A 19,481-nucleotide genomic window follows, 5' to 3' on the forward strand; every position below is an offset into this window, starting at 1 on the left:
TTGACTAAAAGACCTGTCAAGATAAGCACTTTTTTATTGAGCTAAGAAGCCAATAGATGGGTATATGACAGTTCAAAAACAACTATGATGGTACTTTTAAGAGCTTAACTAGAACATGAAGTTTATAATTTAATCTCCTAAGAGGAAGAACTGAAAAATACCCCTAGTTCTTTCACCATATATGACTATCTCCATCAATATTACTAGAAACACTATTCAAGAACAGTCCTGTTAACTATGAATCTCCTTAAAAAATGGTATATTCAAACATGATCCAGAACACTGTATTGAAAGTCTTTGTGATTTGTCCTCAGAGTGTGAGGAATTTTAGCGTTTTTGGCTAAATGCACAAAATACAATCTTGCTGCATTCACTTTAAATAAGACGACCACTGAAATTAATTTTAAAGATATTTATATATACAAATGTATGTATATATAAATTTAATTTAAAAATTTAAGAATTCATGTTTTGCTTAACAGACAACCTGGCTCTCTCCCAGAAATCCAAATGGATGAAGTAACAATGAAAGAAAAACCACCAGAATTTGTGATTTTTTTCTTTAAATAACAATAGCGGAAACAGCTAATAACTCTATTAGAAAACCAGTGTATCTATTCAATTTAGTATTTTTGTTAGATTAAAAAGGTCAGCGACAAAAACTAGTACTTGTCTGAGTATCAATGACTCAGATAAAATAACTTTTATTAGTAAGTGAAACTACCAGTAGGTGGGCTTGTCTATCAAATTTCTTCCTAATAATTTAATTGTTGGACATATGTTAGATGATAAATTTTAATAACAATACATAAAGCACCTGATAAAAATGCATTTAAAATCAATTTGTTATTAAAGAAAATAACTTGAGTATGTATAACTTACCTTTCAAGGCAGCTGGGACAGATTTTGGAGTAGTGAAAATATATTCTTGGGAGAGAGGACCTTCCCCTACTTCATTACTAGCTTGAATACAGAATTTATAGGATGTTGACTCATTAAGTCTTTGTACTTTGTAAGTATGACATGGACCTCTGTACAAGGATATAAACCTAAAATGGAAATGGTTCATTAAAAATAATCCTTGACTACCTTATGTTTAAAAACTGCTAAAAAGCACATTTGGGACATTATTTAGGAATAATTTACTCCTAGAATTTAACGCCAGGATTGGTTTGTCACTCCAAATAAATAAATAAATGTCCTTCTACATCGCATGATGAAAATCACACAACTGGTAAATTTCTTAATGTGACATGGTTTTCTGAAAAATTATCGCTAAATTTCATATCCAACCATGGTAACTATTTCTTTTCACGCTTCCAATTGCTGTGTTTTAATGTATACATTTTTAAATATAATGAGAACACCACAATTTTCATTATAAATTATTTATAACTGGAGTCATAGGCATACAATTTGTCACAGAAAAAAGATAACTCTCAATTCCCAGGCATAATTTTAGCTGATCTGGTGAGATTTTTCTAGACATTTACATAGTAGTATGACAGAATATATTATTTCCCATAAATTATTCACTTGAACTGTTTGATGGAAAGTTTAATATTATATATGTTACCTATAACTTGAATGTTCCTCAATATTTTTGATTGGCTGTTTTAAAAAATTTTGGATGTTGGGGATGAATAATGAATGCTCATATAGTTCTAACAGTCTAAAAACTGTAGTTGGGTAAAAATGAAATATTTAATGATCTGAAGTAACAGTAATTTCCAAGAAGCAATAATTAAATAAGCCTTGCCTTTTTAATCATGTGTATGCACATGGGTGTATATTTAAAGACAGAAAAAAAAGAAAACCAGTTTTAAAACCACTGTTGAAAAAAGCTAAACAATGACACAACCTGTGGTCAGGAAACAGCTGAAATAGCATTCTGACATTATCCCACAGCAAGCATAAATAGGCCAGGAACTACAGATGTTAAACTAATTTATTAAATTTATATAGTGAATTCACAATACCATAAAATTTTTAATTTGTTTTCCATAGCCAAGGGTACTAGCCATACCCTGTAATAATCCTCTGGGTGCTAGCTAAGTATTAATTCAGTGTGAAGTTCTAGAATAGAATACAGACTATTGTACAACTTATCTTTAATAGAATCTTTATTATTTTTCAAATACTTATTAGACATGTTTCTGGTATACCTTCTTGTACTGCCCCTAATGTAAATGCTATAAAGCGGATGAAAATATCTTAAAAATTAATTCACCCAACAATAACAATATATATTAAAGACAAATGGCTATATCAAAATTCTGTGGTAAAACAAACTCCTCCTAGAGATAAGGCTACCAAGAGTACCTAAAATTCTGCCAAGAACAGAAGTTAACATTCACAGAGGCATACATTTCAAGAAATGATCAATACCGTTTGTGTAATGCTCTTACCTGGGGATAAAGTATGTTTAATTCCATATACTTTCTAAATGTGTATTTCTCATAGAGGGTACTTACATTATGAATAAAATTTCCATTATTAAGTACCTGACTAAGATACAAATCCAACACAAAAAACAAAGTGGCCTTGGGAAAAACTGTTGCTAATACCCTGAATCCATCAGATATACAACTGAAAAGTAATATTCAAATTCTTAAAACAATAGAAGAGTAACAGCTGTGCAAGGTATATGGCATTAGTTGTATGGGATATACTGTCAATTAATTAACAGCCCTAGATTGGTATTTGAATAATGCATATTACAAATATTTTGCATAACATTATAATTCAAATGCATGATTTAGTGGGGTAATTTATGGCATGAATATAGTGAAAATGGAAAGGATGGTGGCATAGATAAGAACCTGAATAGCCAGCTAAGCACATAATTAATCACACAGTTTGACTGAGATCTGATAGGAGGAACCGAACTGTATTTATTTATTGTACAGGCTCTGTGACGGGTGTGGAGGAGAGTGAGACATAATCCCTGACCTCAGGAATCCCAGAGGCCTTAGCCAATCAATCATTTACTGTAAAAATTGCCTCTTGCTGGAAATAAGCATTCAAGAATTAGCAGAGATTGTCTTTTACTAGTATAAAGAGAGTAAATGTGCTAAAGCAGCCATTTTCAACGGGCGTGCCACAAGAATTTTTAAAACATGCAATACCTGTCAAATGAAAATGTGACAAGAGCCAAAACAACAGCTCTACAGTGTGAATAGATCACAATTAAACCTTTTGTGTGCATGTGTGTGTGCTGCAGAACTTTACTAATTAGTTTATGTGTGCCATGACATGAAAAAGGTTGAAAATCGCTGGGTTACCAATGTGAGCCAAAGAACAGACCCCTTAATTTTCTCTCTCTTGGCATCCCACTCACAAGTTAAAACCAGATAATCTTCACTGTGTCTTCTAGTGCTTCAAATACACCACACTTAAAAATTCTTCTACAAATTCTGTTTTTGAAAATTTATTTACTTCTATTTATAAAAATTTATATACTTAAAACCCAAGAAACTACAAAGAAGCACTTAAAAACACCTACCTTCCATTCTTATCCACCATCTGAAGGTGGTACTGAACAGAATCGGTTGGCAGTATCTTTGGGTTTCCTTCTCCCCATTTCAGCTTAAGGTTCTGGTGGCTGAAGGCAACGCATTCCAGACGAGGTGGATCGGGAGGGAGGGGCTTAGTTTTTAATTTTATCATGTGGCTGAAAGGACCAGCTCCAAGGCTGTTCAAGGCTTGAATTCGTATTCTAAATGCCACATAAAAGAAAGTAAGTTTAGCTTATGATTATTCTATTAAAATGTCTCTTTGGTCTAGGCAAAAATTAGCATAGTTTTTATAGTGTACCTGTATGTTGTATCTGGTTGCAAATTGTCTATAATATAGCTTGTAACCTTTCCTACTGTCAAAGGCTGTTTATCTCCGAAGTCTATGCTGTAGGCAAGGATTTCTGAACCATGGTCACAAGGCTTTTCCCAGCTTATTGCAAGGCATGTAGAAGGTGAATAATTGGGATTTTCTATATCATCATCGCTTATTTCTTGAAGACAAGTCACAATAGCAGGAACTGATGGAGGAGTCACACAGGCTACTACGTCACTGAAAGGGCCTGCACCCACAATACTCAGAGCCTACAAATTAACAGAGTCCATAGTTAACAAAGACATGATATGAAAATGCTCACAAAACCCTGGACAGAGTAAGTGACCAGGCTCAGGTTGCCTTTACCTGGACTCTGCAGTAATAGGTCATTGCTGGTGAAAGTCCTTTCAATTCATAACTGAGACCAGGCCCACAGTAACATATCTGCATACTTCCTTCAACTCCTCCCCACTCCAATCGATATTCAGTGACATCAGTTCCATTACTCAAAGGGACCTTTTAGTTAAGAAAAGGATAAAGGTATTAAGTTTTGACATTGATTAAACAGCTTTTGGGCAAAAATACTCTTTACCCAAACATATCAAAAACCAGATTGCTTCTGAATTTCTTTAAAATGTTTAAGCAGAATTAAGACTACTCAATATTATATTTTTATTTATTAAGACCACCTGAATTTAAGATTGGTCAAAAAATATAACTTTGTTTTCAATCAGAATTAGAAATATCACTGAATCACTTTAGAAAGAGTAAATATATTTAAGGCAAATATAAATGTATATTTAAGGTAAATATATTTCTAAATAATTCTAGTAAATAATATAAAATGGTAAATCATACAAGGATGTTTTCTTTGTTAAATTTCAAAGGAAACCGGAAATGTAATTATCATCGCTGATTATCACTATACACAATAAATACACTGGAGATAATAATTATGAGAAATAGTATTATACTAATTCCTATGAATGTTTGTTCTGAACATTAAGTCAGCCACTGGTTAAATATCAGTTTTGAGACAAAGCCTTTGATAAAATACAAAGTACATCATGAACAAGAATCTAAATAATCACAATGCAAATATACCTTACTTAAATGCTTCAAAGAGAAAAAGCAGTTCACTTTTTGCCACATAAATTTAATGAGACTTACTCTTTGTATAACTTAAGAGAGGATATGAACTATTAGAGCGTATGAACATTTATTAGATAAACTTTTAATTAAGTAAGAAAGTAAACACAAGTCAATGGAAATTACAATACCTCCCAATTTACTTGTGCGCAAGTTGCAGATCTGCATGTTACTTGAGGGGGCTTGCATTGATCTGGTGGTCCAGGGGCTGTAGTAATATCACATTTTTCTGAAAAAGGTCCAAACTAGAAAAACAAATATAACCAGCGTTTTTATTTTTCACATATTGATGGTATAGCTCTCCATACAAATTCACAAATAGTTAAGCATAATTCTTCTCTTTCAAGACTAATTGGTCATAATATAATTCTAAAAGCATTCACAGGAAGTAAAATGGTTTAGTGATCATGGAAGTGAATATGTGGGGTATTTTTGCTTCCAAGGCCGGCGCTCCACCCACTGAGCCACACCAGCCAGGGCAGGACCTTATATGTGGGGTATTTTTAAGTTTCATTTACTGTACTTTCTTCTCCTGTCCCTTATTCCTTCATGAACTGTGTTTTGTAAGAAAGGCAGGGCGTAAGGGAACTAGGTAGGTGGAATCAGTCAGAAGTAGTTATGTGAGTGAAGAAATGGATACCAATTAAAAGCATGAGAGATGGCAGGCATAAATTCTATCTTAAAATTTACAATAACTTTACAAGGGTCTAAAAGGTATATTCTTTGGAAATACAGAAAGCAAGCATTTCCTTAAGATGATTTAGACAAATCATTACAAGTCTGAAAATACAGATTAAGGATACTAGCATTAAAGATGTTATCCCAATACATTGCTGCCTTGTGGGGCTGACAAGATGATGAACTTACTGTCAACAAAGTACTTTGTAAACTTGACATGTAAGAAATTGAAAAGTAAGGTTACAGACAGAAATACTGAATTCAATTGGACAATGTAAAATATAGTATAGTTCATTAAAACCCTAAATAATGTGGAGAAAAGAAACTTAGTTTAATTTTGTGGAATTTTAACTATAGAATAGTTCAAAGAAACAGCAATACTCAACTGAGGTAAGAAATTACTGCTCTGACCTTAGAGAACCTGCTTTAATACAGGGAGATAAGAGGTTGTCATAGTTGGGTAGAAACAGCTTCGGCTCTGGAGTCTGACAAACCTAAGGTGTATCTCTATCACTTTTTAGTCTGTGTGACTGTGGGCAAGATATTTAGTTTCTCTGAGCCCTAACAGCTTCAGTTGTAAAATGGAGATATTATCTATTTTGTCCATTTTATGGAGTTGTACAGATATATATTTATTTATTTTATCCTCACCCGTGGACATTTTTTTCATTGCTTCTAGAGAGAAAGGAAGAGAGAGAAACAGTGATGTAAGAAACATCAATTGGCTGCCTCATGTACCCACCTGGATGGGGACTAGGCATGTGCCCTCACTGGGAATCAAACCCACAACCTTTTACTTATGGGACAATGCTCCAAATGACTGAGCCACACAGACCTGGGCTGGATATTTAGAAAATATTTTTTAAAAAATCCACACAAAACCAGGAAAGCTTGAAATGTAAATTCTTCCTCAGGCAAAAAAATGAATGTCACAATTAGTTGCCAATGGAAAGTAAATGCTGCATACAGCCAGCCTCGAAAAACAAATTTATCATCTTATGAACTGCTTTCTATTCTTAAATTTACTAAGTAAAGCCTATTAGCACCACCTGAAAGGCAAATTCTAGCCCAGCTCAAGTCTAAAGTGTCACAAATTATAAGTGGGATTTGAAAATACTGAGGTTCTATAATAATTAAGTTATGGTATATATTGACCTCTCCCTTATTTATCAATATAGGCTTAAAATTGCAAATTATAAAATATGAAGTCACAAATAAGAGATATAGTTACATATATTACATGAAACATCATTGTAATTATAATTCAGTCATCATGGTCTTCCTACCCCCATTTTATTAGCCGCGTGAAGTCTGAAGCTGTAAGTCTTTCCAGGAAGAAGGTTGCTCACTGTACATTCTACTTCAGAACCTTGGTAAACTTCTCTGGGTTCATCTTTTTCTGCAGGAGAGATTTCCACACCATAGCAGGAAATGGGAGCTCCACCATCGACCAGAGGGGGTCCTAAAGGTGGAAAAAGATTTATGCAACTTAACAAGAGAAATATATTTAGTGTTAACTTAATTATAATTTATTACCGAAATGGAAATTACCCCATCGTAATTGTATTTCTTTTGCTTTGGGTCTGCCCTGTAATCTCGGAGGGAGGCATGGACCAGGAGGTACAGCTGGAGTCTGCACAAGTAAAGTTTCAGATACCTGCGAAAACAAAAGCAAAAACAAAACAAAAATGCCCCAAGCTAAATAATCAGACTGCATATGTTAAAGAAAAATAACATAAACACCAAGATCACACCAAATTTGAAACTGCACTTGACTATCAACTGAAAGTAAAGTTCTGAGTAAAATCAAAACCCAATTAAGTCATTAAAACTCAAATTTTATATAGACAAATAAAATAAAGATGCCATAAATACTATGTACAAAATAAGTTACCAAACAAAATAAATAAGAACTCTTCCTTTTCTTACTTCCATAAATAAAAAACAGAAAGCCCTACCTCCAACACAACCTAATGGACATTCCTTTTGACCATGTCCAAATGGATCCACAAATCTCTTCTAAGGAAGGATGTTTTAATATTGTGTGAATGCTATTTGCTATATTTTCAGGAGGTTTAGGCTATTTGGCAACTTTACTATATACTGTATTTCTAACGTAAACACTAATTTATTTATTAAAAAGGTTCTTTTCTTCTTTCTATCTAAAACTAATTTAAAAATTGGTAAGTTTTTTCCAAGTATTTGTTATTATTCCAGGTGTTTGGTATTACTTTTAGCTTCTATACTAACTTTAAAATACTCTTTTAGTTTTAATTTAAAAGACATTTCCTTAGAAATATTGACACAAACCCAGTGCCATACTCCTTATCTGCAATGTATTAAGGTTTACACTTAATTTTTTTCCCAAACATAAATAAAATATTCAGTTATCACCTTATTCTGAAAGGTATCATATATAAGAATGCTATAATGCTGTATTAGAAAAATGTTTGCGGGGGCATGACAGGTTAGCTTTTTTTTTTTTTAAATCCAGAAAGAGTTTCTGATTAGATAAAATGAAACAACTGGATCCAAGCCTGTTAGGAAGGACTCGCACTCAGTTTCACAGTACTTGCATTTTCAACAAAAAGCTTATAACACATTTTTAAAAAGTACTTTTATTGTATTAAATTCCACTTGAAAAATAGTAATTATGAATGCTCTAAGAAAACATTTCTTAGTTAAATTCATTTAAAAAATCACTCCCATGAAAAAACATACTTCTCCAAAACATTATGTATATCTCACATATAGTCAGTAGCACATTTTAAGTTCATTTTGGTTACTGGGCCTCTAAGAATAAAAATAATTACCAACTTTTCTGAAATACGTAAATATTAGAATCTGTGTTTAAACAGTAAATGATTATAGTTTCTACTGATACACATAATTTATAGAGCAGTAAATCAGTTTACAATTATTTTATTTCTATTTGTTAGGTATGGTTATTGAACAAATTCCTAAAATTTATTTTTATAAAATTTTCTGCAATGTTTTCATATATTTGTTTTTCCAAAGCTAAACACCAAGCAGCAAACAGACATTCATTTAATACAGACTATGAGTTAAGTACTGTTATTAGAATATTTTGGTCACTATAAAATTAACCACCTGGGTCACACAAATTACTTTTATACATGTGTAAATAATTTTAATATTTGAAGTGGCATCTATCTGGTGGTCTCATCTCATTTGAACAAACTTAAAAAAAAAAAATCTCTCCGTAAGTATTACCGCACTCTGTCCTCCATCACTGATGCAGTAAACCCGTAAGCGATAGAAACAGCCTGGACTTAGTCGATCACAAAGATGTTCCCTAGTAGCTCCACTGTATATCATATCCCATTTGTTTCCTATAAGGTAAAGAATTATGTTCAATCAGCTCCAAGGTAATGTTTAACATTTTGGTATCATGGACCCGGCAGGTATCCTAGCTTCACTAATTAAGTGTTTATGTAATTTATCAGGATCAATTTAAGTTTGTTTAGAGTTTCCTGGAAATGATCTAATTTTCTCTCTGTGTGTAGTTTTCTAGACAAATTTTGCATGGCTCTGTTGAAAGGAAATATCTCTGTAACTCTGTAAGGACTTTGGCTTAGATTGATAATTTGCTTTTAATTAAGCATTTAAAATGTGTTTACTGGTCCAGTAATAACATTATAACACACAAAGAATAGAAAAAAATCAATACCATAGGAAGTTTATTCTTAATTAAAAGACATCCTTATATTTTGCAGGCAATAGGTCATTTCATAGAAATAAAGATTATTAAATGTGTCATTCAAGAACAAAGTTCACTAGGCATACAATTTATTATTAAAACTAGTATAATGTAAGTTAAATAAATTTTATAAGATAAATTTTCTCTGATACATCTGGGTATAAATCTAACTGAATAAATTAACTTTAGAAGACTTTGGTGATATTGGACCTGAGCAATGTAAACAAATAAAAAATAATAAAATATAAATGTAATAATACAGGTGCACACCAGTCTTACATTTGATTTGCTGTATTTCTGGAGATTACAACTTAAAGTGGGTCATAATAGGCAAAATCCTAACTACTACAAACAAAAGGGAAAAAAAAAGCAAAAAGAAAAGAGATCATGTAATATGTTAAGTCATGAAGAGTAGAGGCAGACTGGTATAAATTATTATTTTTTTTAATAGTTATTATTACCATTAGAACCTTCTGCCATCTCCACTATGTATTTACTGATGGCTGCTCCTCCATTGTCTTTTGGTGGGTCTATCCAAAGAAACAAAAATGGTATTAGGCAAAGTACATGCAATTTAAAATCACGGAAAATCCTAATAAACATAGTATCAAATCTAGGATTGCTTAGAAAGAAAAAAGAATCATCTGCAATGCTTTTTAAAAGATTGATTATTTATTTGTTTATTTATTTATTTGAGAGAGGGGAAAGGAGGGAGAAAGAGAAGGAGAGAAACATCAATCTGTGGCTGCCTCTCACACATCCCCTACTGGGGACCTGGCCCACAACCCTGGCATGTGCCCTGACTAGGAATTGAACTAGTGACCCTTTGGTTCGCAGGCCTGCGCGCAATCCACTGAGCCACACCAACCAGGGCAACTTTTTAAAAATTAGTATCATCATCTCATTACTCCATTGTTTTTGCATTAAGTAGTATATAAGCAGTTACTCAATACATGTTTGTTTTAATGAGTAAGTGATTTTCATTTCCCATGAGGGGTAGGATAAACCTAGGTGACCATTAACTACAAGTTCAGTATCTTCCATTTCATACAGTGCTGCCCCTGCTAACAGTCCTGCTAATAGTGGATTCCAAGTTCTTCCTCTATCAAATCTGAGCCTAGTGTGTGTGAGTACACAGCTGTCTTAAAAAACAAAACAAAACAAAACAAAATAAAAAAACAAAAAACGATCCACAAACAATGACTCATATTTCCTATTAAACTTGCTCGAGCTAACATTTACTTAAATATCTTAAAAATTATCTTAATACTGAAATCATTTTAAACAAATAAAAAAGTAATGATGTACAAAAATATGCCTAATATCTTACCCCAAGTTATTTTAAAACTGTGTGAATGTATCTTTCCTTTAACTGAAGGCTTTAGAGGTACTCCTGGTTTATCAGGGCATGTAGTGAATTCTACTACTTCACTTGGATTACTTTTCCCTTCTGAGTTGTAAGCGATAACCTGTAATGAGAACATAAAAACATAAAAAAATTAATGTTTGATACCCAATGATATTGGCTTAATGAACAAAGGGATGACAGATAAATCAAATGATAAAGTTTTCACATTATAATGACTTATTTATGTGAGAACTGTCATTGAAGGGACTCAGTATACACGAAGAGTATTCAGTACTGAGAATACAAGCGTAAATTGAACAATTCTGATACTTAACAAGAGTCATCAGATGAATAAACTATAATCTGATAATACTTGATGGGCTGTAGGTTTATTTTACATATTCTTTCAGTGTTCTTCAGGGGTTTAATAAGATATCCACAAATTCTTTGAATATCTTTTTTTTCACAAGACAAAGGCTCATTCCTTTTCCCTTCCAAATGTAATTGTTTACTTCTAACAAACCCAATGTAGCAAATATGGTGGTGGTGTGTGTACCTTCCCTATGGAGAAGTTTATGTGGTGAAGAACTGGAAGGAACTGAGAGATCCTGGCAACAACCACTTGAATGAACTTGGAAGCAAGTCCTCCAACCCCACTTAACCTTCAGATGACTGCAGCCCCAGCTGACATCTCAAGAGCAACCCCAGAGAAATCCTGCATCAGAACCCCCCAGCCAACTCACAGAAACTGTGAGGAAAAAGATGTTTGTTTTTTTAGGCTACTATGTTGTACAGCAACAAATAAATATAGTTCATATCTAGGTATTACTGTATTTGACTTTAGCAATTTAATTATATTTATATTTTAACCTATCTCCTCTAAAGAACTTAAAACTCCTCAAGTCCAGTGTCAAACCCGATATAGTTTTCACTCCTCCAAACCAGCTCCACCTCTTTTCTTCCCTATTGGGAAAAAGTACTACCATCTACCTACTTGCTCAAGTCAAACATCTAGGAGAATCCTTGATTTTCCTTCTCTAAACCTAGATATCAAAATCTACAGCAGTTCCCCTATCCCCGTCTGTGGCTACACTTTCTGCAGTTTTAGTGATCTGTGTGGTCAACTGCAGTCTGAAAATATTAAAGGGAAAATTCCAGAAATAAACAATTCATAAGTTTTAAACTATGCTGTTCTGATTAGCATGATGAAAGCTTGTGCTGTCCCACTCCAGCCTGCCCAGAACAAGAATCATCCCTTTGTCCAGTGCAATCACAATGTATATAATGCCCATCTGTTGAGTCACTTAGTAGCCCTCTTCATTATATGACAGAGATAAGAGAGGGGAGAGGGAAAGGGGGAAGGAGATGGAGAGGGGGAGATACTTCACTTAGTCATAAAGGTATAAAGCCATAAGGCTATTTCTTCCCATCCCAATTTTATAAATAAACAAAACAATCATTTAATGCCCACTGCAGAGGGAGCATAGTGCTAGAAATTTCTAGGTGCTGATGTACTGTTTACCTTCATTAGACTCTTTATGCAGAAGACAGACAATATGTGTATCAAAAGAATTAGTAAGAGAGGAAAGATGACTATGGCTTAAAATGGTCCAGAGAAGCTTTGAAAAGGGAAATGGAAGTAATATGGGGTCTTCATGGGCAACGTAAGTGAAAGGGAAGCTTGGGTAAGAGAACAGAAAGTCTGGAGGGTAAGAGCAGAAGTGAAATAGAATGCTCTGCTCAGGAAAGGAATAATTATCAATCTCGTGAGGTAGCCTGTTCACGGAAGGAGTGAAAGACAGTACATTTAAAAAAACTAAATTGGTCAGAATAAAATGAACCTATGCCAAACTAAGGAAACTGTTTTTCAGAGGGAAAGCTGTTTCAGAAAGATTAATCTAGGTATAAAACAGAACCTAAATTAGAAGGCAAGAGGATAGCCTGAAAGCAATACAGAACAGATCTGGAGATTTAGTATTCTTCAGGGCAGAAATGACAGCAGAGGAGAAAGGAAGGCAGACAAGATGAGAAAAAGGAAAGGAACATGACTATGTGCTGTCACAGATGCTGATGTAAGTGAATTTCAAGAATGGAAGATAAGAGAAGTTAATGGATCCAAAGATCATTTTGATTTCTCTCCATTCATGAAAAGGCCTCAGAAAGAGGTAATAAATTGAAGTAAACTACCTAAGGCAGGGGTGTCAAACTCATTTTCACCAGGGGCCACATTAGCCTTGCAGTTGCCTTCAAAGGGGTGAATGTAATTTTAGGACTGTATAAATGTAACTGCTCCTTAACAGTTAATAGAGCTCGGTGCTGCTGCCAGGTGCCGGTCCAGATAAAACAGGGTGGAGGGCCAGATTTGGCCCTCGGACCTTGTGTTTGCCACCTGTGATCTAAGGGCTCAGCCCTTACACTGTGAAGCTTTGTTAATTGAAAAACTTATTTTTCATGAATTTCAGGTAACAAGGCATCAGCTTTCCAGCGGCTCAGAACCATAGGGCAAAAGGCTCCAGACTCTGAAGCCTTTCTGCCGTTTGTTCTTTCCTTTCCTTTCCTTCTCCTCTCCTTCCTTTTTCTTTTTTAAATTTGGACACCAGGTCTTGGCCCAGCTTTCAAGTGAGCCATCTAATGTAATCAGCATTGTTTACTTTATTTTACATGATTTCAAGAAATGAATGCTTTCTTATGTGTAAAATTTTCATTTTTATTTATCCTGTAAATCCTTTCATTGTTCCAATTTTGTTTTAGTATTTTGAGTATCCTAGGATTGCCCTTTGCATTGAATCTAGTACTCTGGCATATAGAAAACTTTGTCATATTAGAATTTTATTTTACGTAATTCATATCCTCATTGTTTCCTTAAAAACAGTAACATACTATTTAGTAATTACTTCCTAAATTATAATATTTTTATTGCTTTTGTTTAGTATTGTAAGATTTCTTTAAAGTGTTAAGACTTTATTTTAATAGTATGTTTCCTTGAAAGGGGAGTCTGCAATATCAAGCTAGAAAAGGAAGACAGACACAGCAATGATTTAATTAATCATTAAAACTCTCTCGGTACTCAGAACATAGTAGATTCAAAATAAATGTGTGGGCTTCCAGAAACCTTTATACAGTTATCATTTTCTTTCTCTTAGTATATTTTTTCTCCTATAGAACAGTGGTTCTCAAATTTCAGTAAGCATGAGAATCATTTGGAGGGCTTGCTAAATACAGATTGCTAGGCTTTACCTTTTAGAGTTTCTGATTGAGTCAATGTGGCGTGGAGCCAGTGAATAAACATCGCTAACAATTCCCAGGTGATACTGATAGAGTGGTCTGATCACATTGAGAACTACTGGTCTAGATCTCGGATTTGTATATCCTGCAATTTCAGAGTGACTGCCACAGCGAAAGTTTTAAATATAAATGGGTGATTTGTTTATAAGTAGATCAGTAAGGAATCTAACTCCTATTTGTGTGTATGCACTTTTGTTCCTGACAGTAACACCATATATTACATGGTAGTGGAATTCTAAGAATTTTAATATACTCACTATATTATGAAGACACTAACAACTTCCTCTTAGAAGACCTGTTGATATAATTATTACTGAAGCAAAAATACAATCCAACATCATCATATGAGGAAAACTGGAATAAATGTATATATACTTCTCAGGTATTTTATAACTCCTATAAATGTGAAAGCTACTTAGAAGTTAAAATGACACAGTGTTATCAGTTTTTAAAAAGAAGCTAATATATAAAGCAAAGTATAACATAATTATGCACTATATAATCAAATTTCCCATTATCATTAAAATTTTCTTTCTAAGGTTCTTAAGGATTAATAAATGTTTATCAACTGATGAGCATCCTGTTACATTTTTGGGAAAACTTCTGCACAAAAAAGTAGGCTGGCTTATACTAACTGGTATGTTAATTCAAGCACTGTCTGACAAAAAATAGCAATGTATATTATGGACGAAGTCAGAGCTAAAATATATCCTAAAGGGGATGCCATACTAGGAAAGACAGAGAATTTCAGGAGTCTCCATACCAGAAGAATTTTCAAAGCTTGCTACTGTTTCCAAGTGAGCAAGAATAATATGTAGGGTTCCATGCCTCAAGCAAGAAAGAATAACGTACATTCTTTTCTATCTTTCTCCCAAAATAATTCAGTCCAAAACCCGATAGATGGACTTTAAACAAGGCAAGTATTTGTGCTGGGGGTCAAGGATAGGTTGGGTGGAGGCAGGAGAATTTGCCTAGTAGGAACTCAAGCACCCTGAATAGGGAAGGATATTAGCGAAAGGGGAGGAGTTTGATCCAGTAAGTAAATATACTGAACATAACTGGGGCAATTTTTCTCACTGATAATGAAGGGAGTCAGAAATAAGGAAAGGGAGAAAACTAGAATTAACCTGTGGCATTGGTTTAAAACTGGAGCTATTTGGTATGAACTCATGATTAAAAAAATATATGTGTATATATACAAATATAAATGTTTTTGTGCATGTACATTCTATAAACATATACACACACAAAAATACATACTTCCAAGGCTCTCTGTTCAATGAGACGGTACCCAAAAGTAGAAAAACCCTTACAGCAACAAGTATACTACCAGATCTTGGTTTCTAAATACCATTGTCTACTAAAAGGACCCAGGTAGCTTAAGAAATAGACAATTTTAAAGTTAAAGAAAGGAAAGTACGAGACTGGAAGAAAGGGCTCAAAGAATGGCGGGGGGCAAGGGCATGTCAAAAGGATTCAGAAGCCAGACTGAAGGGGCTCCAAAAGCTAAGAAAATTTCAGCCTCATTTCGTAACTGATAACGACATACTGATATAAATAAAATAGAAGAGAGAATTTTTCTTACAATGCCAATCAATAAATGTAGAAGGAATGATAAAATTTTAAAAAATCGATTTAGGGGAAGATGGCGGTGAGATAGGTGGGAGCGGACTCCACTTCCCCTCGGCACCACTGGAACACCTTGCTGATCTGAGGAACAAAGTGAACAGCCAATGGTATTCCAGCATATATGAAGATTGGAGACCAAAAATTGTAGAGGACATTGAAAAATCAGACGGTAAGAAGAGTGCTTAAGGACAATAAGGTCCCTGGGACCAGCGCGGGGACCACAGCAGCTGAGGCCCCGGTCCGGGCCAAAGGGTCTGCTGCAGGATTCTTGGGGGAGAGCCAGGCTGGGTTGTGAGAGGTCAGGTACTTGTTGGGACTGGGGGGCTTGAATAGGAGGAATATCTTGAAAAGAAAAAGAGAAAATAGAGGCACTCAGCAGCTGTTTAGAGAATTCTACCCAGTAGCTGTGGCCTCTTGCACCCCCACTCCCTTAGTCCCTGGACTGTGAACACCGGATAAGCAGCCCCAGCACACCCCTGAAGCCCATGCCCGGGCCCACCCAGATCAGCAGACAGGCTGCCTGGGTGCACAGGCCCAAAGCCCCCAGGTAGGTCAGTACCCTGATCAACCACCTGGCTGCCTGCAGGTGACCACGCCTGAAGCACCAGGGACTGAACACCTCCCATCTAGTAGACCCTGTGCACAGTGCCCTGAAGGGCCTACTTGCTCTCTAGGAGGAAGGCAGAACGCCCAGCAGAGGGGACCTGCAGGGCTAGGGGAGACTGCAGTCCTGGAAACACTTGATTCTGCAGGGGGCTAAACTACCCTGAAGGAGCAACAAGAGCCCCTAGCATCTAGGACAGCAAAGAGCGAGATGGTGGAGTGTGAGTTGTCCCTAACTGGTGCACCTCAAGGACAGCACAACTGGTAGACTAAAGGCCTAGTGGGGGGGGCAGAAGGACCCTGAGGAACTGGACTGTGGGCTGGAAAACACCAAAGAGTGTGGCTCAGGAAGGGAGAAAAGTGAAACCAATCCCTCCACCCACCCCCTCCCCTTTCACAGACAGGAAGACCAGCAGAACCAACCCAACAGGTTTAAAGCCAGCAGAAGACTATTTTTTTTTAAATTCCTTCTTCTTTTCTATCCTTTCTTTTTTTATTCCTTCAGCCTGCCTTCTTTTATTCTAATTTTTGTTAAAATTCCTTCTTTTCTTTCCTCCAATATTTTTTTATTCCTTTTTCCTCCCTTCCGTCCTTCCTTTCCTATTCCTTCCCTTCTTTACCTTTTCCTTCCTTTTTCTTTTCCTCCGCTTCCCACAGGTGAGACAATAAAACCTGGAGATCTGAAAAGACCAGACTTAGACCCAAACAGGGGTCATCCTAATAACCAAGACATGGCAACAAATTTCATTTCCCTGCTCCAGAGAACTTGCAAAGTGGGAGCAGTGAACACCAGTATACCTGCTGGAAGAAGAAACCCAACAACAAAGGAACCACCAACAGATAACAATGTAAGAAGGTGAAGAAGGGAGTAGAAGCCACACTAACCTCAACCCAGGACTGATCTGGAAATAAAATTAAATAGTGGAGAAATTACTCAGAACAAACAACTGAACTAGAGCGCGAGAGAAGCCTCCCAACATTGTACACAAGAAGAATCAGCTTGAACTGAAATTGTCCACATCTGCACAACAGAATACAAGATGTGGTGGACAGAATGACCCTCAATTACGCAGTTAGAGGGAAGGACCCATCAAAGAAAGAACCAACACCAATTAAAACCCAAAGACATACAGAGAGCCAACATAAACAACAGCCCAAGACCAGCGAGCTCAGGAAATTAAGGAGACAGCACCACTGAATCCCACTGGCATTCTACCATAGAAGTTCATACCATAAACCCAGGGAGTCAGAACAGATCAATTTAAGAAGCAGAGGCCAACAACAAGAGTCTCACAAACAGTGGGAAGACAAACAAACAATCCCCAAATCAAAGGAAAGGAGGAAGCCTCAGGAAGAATGATAAATGAAATAGAGGCAATCCAACAATCAGATATTGAGTTCAAAGCAGTGGTTATCAGGAAGCTCAATGAGCTCACAGAGAATTACCAGAAACCACAGGGAAACTACAATGAACTCACAGCAAACTATATCAACATGAAAAAGGAAATAGAAACTATCAACAAGGGCCAAGAGGAAATGAAGAATACAATTTCTGAACTGAAGAACACAGTAGAAGGAATCAAAAGCAGGCTTGATGAAGCAGAGGATCAGATCAGCAAGCTGGAGGACAAAGTGGGAAAAAACACCCAGAAAGGGCAAGAAAAGGAAAAGAGGCTCAGAAAGAATGAAGAGGGATTAAGGGAAATGCAGGACAACATGAAACGTAATAATATCCGTATAATAGGGACACAAGAAGGAGAAGAAGAAGAGCAAGGGACAGAAAACCTGTTTGAAAAAGTACTGACGGAAAATTTCCCTAATCTGATGAGAGAAAAAGTCACACAAATCCAGGAAACACAGAGAGTCCCAAACACAGAGAGGAACCTAAAGAGGCCCACTGCAAGACACATCATAATTAAACTGGCAAAATTCCAAGACAAAGAGAGGATCTTAAAGGCAGCAAGGGAGAAAAAGGAAGTAACATCAAGGGAGCCCCAATAAAGTTAGCAACTGACTTCTCACTGGAAACACTCCAAGCCAGAAGAGAGTGGCAAAAAATATTCCAAGTAATGAGAACCAGAGGCCTGCAACCAAGACTACTTTACCCAGCAAGGCTCTCAATCAAGATAGAAGGCCAAATAAAGAGTTTCCCAGACAAAAGAAGTCTAAAAGAATACACTTCCACCAAACCAGCTCTGCAAGAGATGCTGAAGGGACTGCTTTAAGGAAAGGAAGGAAAAGAGAAAGAGAGCGGAACACAGGTAGGAAAAAATGGCAATGAATAACTACCTATCAATAATAACTTTAAACGTAAATGGATTAAATGTTCCAATCAAAACACATAGAATAGCTGAATGGATAAGAAAACATGACCGACACATATGCTGCCTACAAGAGACCCATCTTAGGACAAAAGACCTACAGAGACTGAAAGTGAAAGGCTGGAAACAAATTTTCCAAGCAAATGGACAGGAAAAAAAAGCAGGGGTAGCAATACTCATATCAGACAACAATAGACTTCCAAAGAAGGGCCATAAAGAGAGACCCAGAAGGTCACTTCATAATACTCGAAGGAAGAATCCACCAAGAAGACATAAACAGTGTATATATATATATGCACCCACCATAGGAGCACCCAAATACATTAAGAAAATCTTGGAGGACTTCAAAAAAGATATTGACAGCAACACAATTATAGTTGGGGACTTTAACACCCCACTCTCAAAAATGGACAGGTCTTCCAAACAAAATATGAAGAAGGATATTGTGTCACTTAACAATACCCTAGAGGAAATGGACTTCACTGATATATATAGAGCTTTTCATTCCAAAGAAGCAAAATACACATTCTTTTCAAGTGTACATGGAACTTTTTCAAAGAGAGACCACATGATAGGACACAAAGCAAGCCTCAACAAATTCAAGAAAATTGAAATCATATCAAGCATTTTCTCTGACCACAAGGGACTGAAACTAGAAACCAGCCCCAAAGGAAAAAACCCAAAACACTCAAAATCATGGAGACTGAATGGGATGCTATTAAACAATGAATGGGTCAAGAATGAGATTAGGGAAGAAATCAAAAACTTTCTGGAAACAAATGAAAATGAACTCACAACAACCCAAAACCTATGGGACACAGGAAAGGCAGGCCTGAGAGGGAAGTTCATAGCAATACAGGCCTACCTTAAAAAGATAGAAACCATTCAAACCAACAACCTAACCCTACGCCTACAA

At 35.8% G+C, this 19,481-nt stretch overlaps 1 protein-coding gene across 11 annotated transcripts in view; it reads right to left on the bottom strand.

Moving 5' to 3' along the window:
- FNDC3A (fibronectin type III domain containing 3A) overlaps positions 1 to 19,481 on the bottom strand; it is a 220,035-nt gene that overhangs the window by 5,779 nt on the left and 194,775 nt on the right. For all 11 annotated transcript variants that reach the window (XM_024569673.3, XM_024569683.3, XM_045202567.2 and 8 more), the window contains 10 exons: positions 10,710 to 10,848; positions 9,841 to 9,909; positions 8,893 to 9,011; positions 7,210 to 7,315; positions 6,945 to 7,120; positions 5,112 to 5,225; positions 4,198 to 4,347; positions 3,817 to 4,100; positions 3,506 to 3,718; positions 883 to 1,049 (listed from right to left, as the gene is read on the bottom strand). In XM_024569673.3, coding sequence (XP_024425441.2) covers positions 883 to 1,049; positions 3,506 to 3,718; positions 3,817 to 4,100; positions 4,198 to 4,347; positions 5,112 to 5,225; positions 6,945 to 7,120; positions 7,210 to 7,315; positions 8,893 to 9,011; positions 9,841 to 9,909; positions 10,710 to 10,848 — 1,537 coding nt within the window. The remainder of the gene's footprint in view (positions 1 to 882; positions 1,050 to 3,505; positions 3,719 to 3,816; positions 4,101 to 4,197; positions 4,348 to 5,111; positions 5,226 to 6,944; positions 7,121 to 7,209; positions 7,316 to 8,892; positions 9,012 to 9,840; positions 9,910 to 10,709; positions 10,849 to 19,481) is intronic.

Source organism: Desmodus rotundus, chromosome 13 (genome assembly GCF_022682495.2).
Source record: "Desmodus rotundus isolate HL8 chromosome 13, HLdesRot8A.1, whole genome shotgun sequence".
NCBI lineage: Eukaryota > Metazoa > Chordata > Mammalia > Chiroptera > Phyllostomidae > Desmodus > Desmodus rotundus.